This window comes from Delphinapterus leucas, chromosome 7 (assembly GCF_059928025.1).
Source record: "Delphinapterus leucas isolate spDelLeu-1000000601 "Yukka" chromosome 7, BTC_Dleu_Yukka2, whole genome shotgun sequence".
Lineage (NCBI taxonomy): Eukaryota > Metazoa > Chordata > Mammalia > Artiodactyla > Monodontidae > Delphinapterus > Delphinapterus leucas.
The window spans coordinates 31,145,241-31,155,503 of record NC_143135.1 but is presented as its reverse complement, the minus strand read 5'-3'; the positions used below and the strand labels follow the sequence as shown (position 1 = coordinate 31,155,503).

Below are 10,263 nucleotides of genomic sequence, written 5' to 3'. Positions count from 1 at the left end.
GTCAGTCACTGCGCTAACTGCTTTAGAGGATTACCTCTGTAAATCCTCACAACAATCCCATTAAGTAGGGACAATGTTTGCTCCTTTTAATTTGTGAATAAACTAAAGTTCAAAAAGCCTTGCCCAAGATTACCAAGATAATTTTTGTTAGAGCTTACATTTGAACCTGAAGCCGTTTGACTCCAATCCCTCACCTCAGTCAATAAGCTGTACTCCTTGCTCCAAATGGTGACAGAGAGAATGTCAGTCATCAAAACGAATTCATTCCGAATGAGTGAAAGAGGCATTGAGGTCATTCGGTTCCATTTTTACCCATATCTGTGAGTATGTTTAAAAGATAGAGACTGGCATCAAGTTTGGCACATTTTAGGCCACCCTAGGAACTCATCATTCATTGCCCCTCTTATTGAAAATATCCCTGTTCACTCTGTGACAAAACCAACCACAAATTTAACCCATTTTTATGGCTTTGAACTTAGCCCTGGACAGACTTTGTACTGCACCTGCGGCCTTGACACAACTCTGAGCTGACATCCCTAGGGAGGAGTGAGGGAGGAGAGGTGTGCTATGACTGACTGGGCAAATCTGTTGACTCTGCCCTTGTAGTTCCCGTCTGCTTCACTACACAGCAAATGTAGTTTCTACGTACTCTGGAAGATGGTTCCCCTGTGGATCCCCATCTGCTCTCTAGCTAAAATGTTAGATTTTGCATCTGTTCAATCAGGAAGAATCAAGCAGGATACATATACTGACCTCTAAAAGCTCTGAAATGTGACCTCAGAATGCCATAGGCTCCATCACATGATATTTTTATAATAATATAGTACTCTTTTCCATGTGCAAGTCATTTTATGCTTTGATAACACTCCGGGTGAAAAAATTAGTGACTGAAAAAGTATCCAAAAAACTTTCTGGGAAAGTACTGAGCTAGTGAAATATCTGTAGGATAATTTGTGAGTAAAATGAAAAACTATATGGTACATTTTGGTTTTGTGGAATTCCAAGTGAAAGTTGTATTCCAAATTTCATCTATATATGGCTACTATATATATATATATAAATTTCATATATATTGCTACTATATATATAGTGCATATATACATATAGTATATATATATATATAGCTACTGTTAATCTAATTCTTATCCTCAGGGTTTTGTTTTTTTTTTCCTTCTCTATCATATTGACCAAGACAGTGAGGTTTGGCCCAGATTTCAACACCCATCTAATGTATTTCTGAAGTTCTAATTGATAAAAATGTCCTAACTCCTAAATCATTTGGAAAGTAATTACACTTCTCAATTTGCAAATACTTAGATCAATACCTTCATTAACTTGCTGGACCTCAAAAACGTTTTTAGAAATTCTTTTCCTTCTCATTTTCAGGTATTTTCCCCAGTGTACTCCCTTTTCACTTCTTTCCTCCTTTTTCAGAATGTATTTTTCTTGTTTCTCTTGTAAACCACAGCCCAATTTTCTCTTCCTCTCCTATTATTTCCTCTCCTCTTTGAGACTGGAGAAGAGAAGGCAAGCAATAGACTGTGGCTTATAAACTCCAGCTATTTTTTAAATTCCTCTATTGATTGTTTTTCCCCTCTTTCTACCTTCTCTCCCTATTAATAAACACCAGTTTCATAAAAATTTTTCCCCTATCTCATGCTTCTTTTAAAGTTTTCTCCTTCTGGGTAACATTTAAACCACCCAGCCTTTGGGACTCCTTATCCCTGCCTATTTGGACCATTTCTTCTTACTTTGCTGACACATAGTCTTTCTAGGCCTCTTGATCTTACCTGGCCACCAAAACAAATATCTGTCACCTGCCCTAATATACCTGACACTGAGACATTGGTTTGTTTCCTACTATCTTTCCTCTGATCTAGCCCATATGGCACTGGTTCTTTTTTACCCTTTAAGGATTTTATTTCTTGGCTTCTTTCAAAAAGCTTTCACTGCCTCTCCATTTATTAATTCAGTTCTTGATCTGTGGTCCCCTCTCACTCCAGAACTTTAGCAATTATTTTCTAGAGTTCAACTACTAAGATCTTTACTTCTGTCACCTCAGCCTGATGGAATGCATTGAGCTTTCAGGTGTGAGCTGAACAAAAGAGTAGAAATCCTGTGGACAAAGCCTTTGGCACCAAAGAAGACCCTAGGGCTACTGGAATCCCCTGTGGGCTGGTAAGCTATCTGCAAGGTTCTTTTACACAATATTGTCCTAACAGCTTCCTATAGGATGTGCCTTTCCTCTTTACCCAGCCCTAGAGAAAGACTCCAGACTTCTTACTGAGCACAGACTGAATTTTTCATTGTAAGGTGATAGAAGGGAAGAAGAAATACTACACTGAAAACACAAAGGGAGCAGAGTATTTAGTTATAATTACTCCTACTTACCAAACATACCAGCCTCTCCTTTGCTGAGCAAAATTAATTTCAAGGCTTTGTCAGGACAGCTGTAATCGCAAGAATGACTGGAAGAGGACTTAAAGGTGTGTGGGTGGGTTGGGGGAAGGGATCAAAAGCAGTTAAGTGCTCTGGGCTTCCCTGGTGGCGCAGTGATTGAGAGTCCGCCTGCCGATGCAGGAGACACGGGTTCATACCCCGGTCCGGGAAGATCCCACATGCCGCGGAGTGGTTGGGCCCGTGAGCCATGGCCGCTGAGCCTGCGCGTCCGGAGCCTGTGCTCCGCAACGGGAGAGGCCGCAACAGTGAGAGGCCCGCGTACCGCAAAAAAACAAAACAAAACAAAACAAAAAAAGCAGTTAAGTGTTCTAACTGCACTTGCAGGATGCAGGGATGTGACATGAGTTCACATATATGTGAAGGGGGGTGCTGGGGTGGATGCCATTCCCTTGTCTTATCAGCAGTGGCAGAGAAGCATTTAATATGCATCTCCCCTCCTGCGAACTCCAACATATTTGATGGTTTAAAAAAACTACAGAAAAACCCAACAAACAAAACCCCTGAAGTTTTATTATAACACAAAGCAAGGAGACTGATTCTTGCACTATGATGAAATCAAGCCCTAGTTTATTCAAAAAGGAAGTTGCCGGGCACTTAACGCTTGGCTGTTTTTTCTCACCTGAAAGTGGGGTCTTCCAAAGAATAACCTGCAGAATATTCTTGGGAACAGTCATGTTATTTGTGGTCTTGAATAAGTGTAAATACATATTAGACATCCCTGTCTTCTAGCAGGGGCAAGTACAGAAGTCTACTAACCAATGGGCAAGAATCTGTGGGCTGTGTGTGTGTCATGTGTGTGCGTGTGTGTGTTGCCTTAGAAATGGGTAATCTTCTCTAAAGCCATGTTGTCATAGTTTTTGTCCTTGGGATCATAGCCTGGAACATGGACCAGGCTTTCTCGCCTGAGGCCGTTTTGTAAGACAGATTCAGCCCCTTGTTTCCAGGTACTGCCATTCTCAAGGTTTTCCTGAGGAAAATGGAAAGACACATATCAGTGGGATAGTCTTAATGTATTCCAAATCAAACTGAGGGAATCTTGCTTAGCCTCTCCCTTTGGAAAAAAATGATAGATAAATATGAAAATAACTAAATGATAGATAAACATGAAATAAATAAATGATAGATAAATATGAAATGATAGATAGATATGAAAATACGTACAAATAACTGACCCAAGGCACTTCCTAACTGATAATTTTGATGCCTCAATCCATGTAGGTACTACTTCTAATGATCATAAAAACAGAAAGAACAATTTAGTGAGCATTCACAATACATCAATGTGTGGTGTGAAGAAGTTTATATATCTAGTGCAACAGTCCTGTGAGGTAGTAGTATTACCTCCTGAGGAGAGACAAACCTATGTCTCAGAAGGGCCCCCCCTCCCGCCTTCCTGTGAACAGCAAGGCCTCTGGTTACAACAGGGGTCCCTGTATGCAAACTTCCCAGGAGGCTGCTCAGTGTTAGCCTTTGGCAAAGGAGCCCAGTAATGACATACTAAGTGCCCCCTCCCACTCTCGACTCAGCCTTGAGAACAGAAGCTGCCTGCATTAACAGGATTTCTCATTTATTCCAGGAAACTCAGGCCTGGGAAGGTAAGTCTATAAAGCAGTAAATAACATGATTCTTTCCTTCTAGAACTTCCTCAAAATCCATTTATCCAAACAATACACTGCTTTGCTGGCTGTCATCTCAGCAAATAGACTGCTTTCCCATTCTGAGCCCTTGTCAAGGTGATGCTCTCCTCATGGCAAAACTATGAAACTCAGCTTTACTTCACATACATGTTATTATGGTGTTTTGAGGAAGGAAAACAAATGACATCTTAGGAGTTGTGATAAGGGCGAAGAGTCTCTCCCCTAAAGTACTGAAAGAGTAAAATATCTGGGTCTGAAAGAACAAATAATAAGCCCTCACTAAAAAAGAAAAAAAAAATGCCTGCCTGTAATCAGGCTGAGAGGACAGACACAGATAAGACCTGTTGCAACTCCAACAGGAAACAGTGCTTCTTCCAAGGTCTTGGAATTACCGGTTGCCATAGTAACTCATTGAGCGATTGCTGCTCTTTGAGCAGTGCTGCCCCAGGTGGCTTTATCTTCATTCCCACTTCTCTTACTTAGACCCTTCTCAGAATCTTTCAGTGGGAGCCCGAACCTTTACCCTCTTGTTGAGGGTGGCACTCCCTGGTTCCCCTGGGGTAGCCCTGTCCCCTTGCTGTATGTATCAAGTCAATAAGTCCAATTTGGTCTGACCACAGGCTGTTCCTGGTGGTCTTGGGCTGATATGACCTTAATCGTACTCAGACAGTGTCTCTAGACCTTAATAGCACTGGAACAATGTCCCTAGCCCTGTGTGGCCTAAACACAATTCTCAGCGGGACAAGGGGAGAGCTGGGAGGTTATGTATATCCTGTCACTTCTCTACCTAAGAAGTTCCACCAATAAATCTTACTTTATATTTACACCTCATGGCACACTGGAGATGTTCATGTGTAGATCACGGTGCATGGTTTCCCCCCAGTTCACAGATAAAAGCTGAAGTTCCAAGAGGTTAAATAACTCACCCAAGGAAAGTTAGACATGGAACCAGGATTAAACCCAGGGCTGACTCTAAAGCCCATGCTTTTCACCATTATACTAGATGTGCCCCCTCTTTTCTTCCTTTTCTATTATTAATTTTTAAAAATTTTCCTAGAATTTGCCCTCACAGGGATTAAAGGGAATTTTGGAACTTGATCAGTTGCAACGACAATTCAGCCCAAAGGCACATTTACCTATCAACATAATTTACGTGCTTAAAAACTAGTTAGCTGAGGTAACTGAAGTGGAAACCCAGATTCTTTCAGGTTCTCATATCCACTGCCTTCCCTCCTTGCACTCAGCCTTGTAGATGTTTTAAATGGGCAGAAAGGGAATCCTTTTGAGCCAATTCACATTATTCAGAAGCTCAAACATCAGCTCACCTGCTCTGTTCCACTGTCATGCTGAACACCACACCAGCACAGTGTTTTGTATTTCTTGGACCAAAAGCAAAATAAATTGCAAACCGGTCTAATTAGCAGCGGTTGAATATCCTTGCCCTTTTGGTGACCTATTAACAAAAGGAAAAATGGGTAAGTTGTTGCACACTTCCAGGAGTTTCTTTGATGATTTAAGCATTGTCCACTTGAGAAGCAGGTCACTTCTTAGGAGAAGGGTGAAAAGAGGCCTGATTGGTTAAAAAACAGAAATTGGTAACTGCTCAAAAAAGTGAGAGTTTGCTTTTAAACATCCACAAACTGTCAGGTCAGGCAAACTCACGGCCTTAAACAAATAGAAACAACATATTTATTTTTAAATATTTATTGTGGAAAACCCTCCTAGTACCCTTTGTAGGCCAGCAGAGGAGGCTACAGGAATTATATAATTCCTTCCTTTAGGAAAGCTCTCAGTTTTCCACCAAATCAGATCTATTAGAGGTCATCAGAATCAGTATTAGTGAAATTAGGAAGATTATTTTTACTGTTTTTTCTTCCTTTCATGCCAGCATCCTGAACAAGGAATACCTTCATGTTCCCTCCAGCTACCCTGGACTTCCCTGACATCTCCTTCCTTATCATTAAAACATACCTGTTCAATGTCCTATTCCTTCAACCCTGTTGTGGAACCAGAGTCTCCGGCCAGCAGAGCCTAAAATATTTACTGCCTAGCCTTTAACGTAAAAAGTTTACTAACCTCTGTGTTGGATCTTTGATCTTGTCAGAGAAATGTTATAGATTACATTCTAAATTGTCAGGAATCATATATATGTGTACGGTAAACATATGGCCAGAGGGTCTTTGTTGCAATTACTCAACTCTACCTTTGTAGAGTGAAATCAGCCAGAGACAATAGTATATGAATGGGCATGACTGTGTTTCTATAAAACTTTATTTATAAAAAGAAGTAACGGACCAAATGTGTTCTTAGTTTACTGACCCCCGACCTAAGAGATAAACTTAATGAATTGATAACTAAAGGTTTTATATCTGAGACCTGTAGCTACATGATACATGAAGAAACAAATTGGGAAGGTTCACACGAGTACAAACTGCTGTGCAGTGGAAACCAGACTAGAATAAACCCACACAGTGCCCTCAGAGTGGGAGGTTCTGGCCACCTAATAAACTGATGAAGATATTTGTTCTTGACTTAGGAAATGGTATTTTCATTTCACAAGGTTAACGAGGTAAAGGAAAACAACTCTTAACTGCCCAGTAGAATTTTACCAGTAATAACAAAAACTTTAAAGTATATCTTGGGCCAAGATCACCTTTTAATAGCTGATGCAGAGAAGCATTAATGATATAAACCATCTGGAGGTACTAATCAAAATAGACATAATTCTATTTTATGAGTAGCATAAATAGCATATATTCGAAGTGCTAGATCATCTAGAAGAAGCAGAATTGAAATGATCACCTATTAAGACCAAGCAAGACAAATAGCAAGAACAAGACAATATACGACATACGATGAGCAGGCCCACAAAAGGCCCCTGGATTCCCCACTGACCCTGTCCTGCAAACAGTTAACATTTTAAGACCTTTTAAAAGATTCACTGGGTGTTATAGAAGGTTTATGAAAGCCCCTTTGTAACCAGACCTGAAGGTGTTCAGATAGCACTAGGGCCTCATTTGGAAGATAGGTACCAGGAGGCAAGGATCAAAACTATTTTCAAAGATTTGGTCGAGTGCCATAACTACCCTCTGATAAAGTGCTTCCTTTTGGTGTTAAGGACATTTCCCTAAGATTTTGGATATTTGTAGAAAAATAAAACACAAGGGTTGATACAAGGACAGTTGTTTGTGCTCAAGATGGCAAAGGAGTTTCCATCTAAATACAACATAATGGCTGCTGCATCAACACAAGAACATGTCAATTCCAACAAGCATCTGGAAAATACCTAGAATTTATGATGCCCACAATACCTGCTTTGGAACCAGGCAGCTAAAACTCTAGCTGTCTTCTAAAGGTGACTGACCACTCAACTGATAAGTCTAGGTGTATCCTACTAGGATCAAGGAAGCCTCCATGGTTGTTAGGGCACTGAGGAAAAAACCTAAGCACCATAAATAGACCACCTTTCATTTGAGCCCATTTTCCATAAAGAAGAATATTTGGGGAGTTCATGAACGGCTGGGGTTACAAAATTTATGCTCTATTCCTTATCATAGCCAAGATTGGCTTACATTTAAATGAAGAGCTGGTGATCTCTTGCCCAGAGCAATAAGGCATTGGAGCTTGCACATAGTGTTTCTAAGTCACCAGGAATATTGCCATTCAGATTTTGTGTTAAGTAGGAATCTTGACTTCCCGTATAGCCTGTGACTATATAATGGTAGTGGAAAGCTAGAATATCTTAATATTTGATTCGGCTAAACTGCATACTCCAAAGAGGCAGAGTAGATTACAGTGGGCCTATTCCATGCCATCCTCCCCCACCAATCCTTCATGAGCTTTGGCATAAAAAGGACACTGAACCATCAGAGGGACTATGGCTCAAGGCACAGGGGGGAAGTCAACACTGGTACCAGAAATGGTGTAGAGTGAAGCTGCTCACTGCAGAACTCCTGGGCCTAGAGGACTGGCCTCCGAAGGACACCATATGCAAAAGCAACAGTAAGACTCTCCTCTGCTTATCTAGTAGGTTAGTAAAGGCTAACCCATGAGATAGATAGTAAGGCATTTATGAGGAAAAAACTGAGATGAAGGGGAAAAGAACCACTCTTAATATTTAATCTTCTTACTGATATATTGCAAAGGATTCTTCCTACTCAGGCCCCTGAGGGCCATGTGTCTAAAGATCTTTTTTTAATAATATATGGGGAATATTTAAGAATACACTATACATATTAGTAATCACGTGTACAATAATCAGGGGGATGCTTTTACATGTCAGTTTGGAGAAAGTAGATAATATCCCTTTGGGAAAACGGACTTTTTGTGGTGGACCCAAATTCAGACCCATAAGACAGCTGCCTAGTCCAGAAGTGGGTGAGACCAGCCCACGTCTTTCTTGGTCCCCAGAAGAGGAAGGCATGCAACCGACCTGTCGCAAAGCTGATGATTACCCCAGCAGCCATGCATCCCAGGCAGCCTACTGCACTGTAGTATAGGTAGGAGAGCGCATACCAGGTCTCAGCGATGGCAGGTCTGCAGAGAACAATGGCACACCATCAGTTCCGTGTGTGTGGAGTCAGGATTCACAGCGACTTACAGGACAGCCGAGGGTTCATTTTGGGGACTGGCATCTCTCAAAACCCCCAAAGCTTAACTTTTTGTCACTTGATTATTTTTTTTTTAAAACCGACTAGTAGACTAGTTGTACTTTATATTCCACTCAACCCAATCCATCTGTGAATGACAAGTCTTGCTACTGAACCACAATTGCAATGAGGACCGTGCCTTCCATTTCTTTTGCATTATTTATTCTTCAGACATTTACAAGGCCCAGATTTAGTGCCAGAAATTGTGACAGACACTGGAGATTAAAGATGAGTAAGCCACGAAGTCTACATGTAGGAGCTGACAATCATAAAATAGGCTAGAACGCCGTGGTGGAAGAGAAACAAAGGATTTGGAGAATATTCAGAAAGAGTGTCAAACCCAGGCTGATATGTGAGATGATGCCTCAAATTATTTTTTTAAAATGGTTAGTTTTAATCAATCAAAGAAGGCAGTTAGGACTAGGATTTAGCATTCCAAGAAAAGAGGATAGAATAAGCACAGGCAGTAAGGAAGAAACAACATAATGGACCTGAGAACTCAGACCTCCAATTAGCCCTCTTGCCAAGTTCACTCTTGGGCATCAGGATGCAGAGGGATGGATATTTACAGAAAGCTGGAGCCCCCAGACACTCTTCAATGATGGGTACCACCCAGAGCGATTCTCATAGGGGAGCAAGATGGTCTCCTCAGACTTAGCACAGAAGAATGCACTTTTCTCTAACCTGGTGACCCTCTCTCTGGGACCTGATGCTATCCTGAAGGTCAGCATACCTGCTGGACAGCAGTGGAGGCACTGATTCTGTCACATTTGTTGGGACACACTGGTCAGTTGATAAAGGCAAAGGCCATGTCTTGGAGGTTGGTGCAGGGTAAATTAAGGCCCCAATGGCCACCCAAAATGACAAGATGATCCCAGTCAGAAGGCCTCCTAGGGCACCCTTGATGAAGAAAAAAAATAATAATAATAATGAGAGATTTGACAAAGCCATTGAAAGAATAATGAGATGATGAGTCTTGTGTCTCAGGGATTCCGGTTTTCTACCCCAGATCTTGGCCACATGTGCTAGAAACAGCCCACTTACACTGCCTGCCTTCAACCCCCCACAATGTAGCTTTAATAGGAATAAATGGTTCCTTAAATGAAGACATTGGAGGGTTTTACAGTGGGCATTATATGTAAAATTTCTAGCAGGAATTTTTTTTCTCCTTTTCGGCTTCTTCCTCATCACTTAAACGTCTGCTGAATCTCAGTTTCCAGTAGAAGAGTTTCAGGAATGCAGGAAAACCTCAGATAATGGAGTTGCTGGGGTCATTTTTCACTGACAGCCATTATAAGCTACTACTATATAGAAACTTTTACCCTCATAGCTCTTCCCAAGTAATTCTGCTCAAGTCCTCTGACTCCCAAGTTTGGAGTTTTTAGTTTGAGTCTAACTACTAGCAAGTATATTTACTAGTCCTGTCATTTAAGGGTCATACTTCTTGATAAAAAGTTAAAAGTCAATGAGTCATTTCTCCTGTAAAGGAAGCAGAACAATCGAGCAGGGATCACGAC

General features: G+C 41.1%; 1 protein-coding gene across 1 annotated transcript in view; it reads right to left on the bottom strand.

Moving 5' to 3' along the window:
- Positions 1-3,196: 3,196 nt before the first annotated feature.
- Positions 3,197-10,263, bottom strand: part of SLC5A12 (solute carrier family 5 member 12) — a 44,755-nt gene continuing 37,688 nt past the window's right edge. The window contains exons 12-15 of the mRNA XM_022583584.2: positions 9,480-9,646; positions 8,530-8,633; positions 5,423-5,550; positions 3,197-3,427 (exon numbers count right to left, since the gene is read on the bottom strand). Of these exons, the coding sequence (XP_022439292.1) occupies positions 3,275-3,427; positions 5,423-5,550; positions 8,530-8,633; positions 9,480-9,646 (552 nt within the window). The 3' untranslated portion in view covers positions 3,197-3,274. The remainder of the gene's footprint in view (positions 3,428-5,422; positions 5,551-8,529; positions 8,634-9,479; positions 9,647-10,263) is intronic.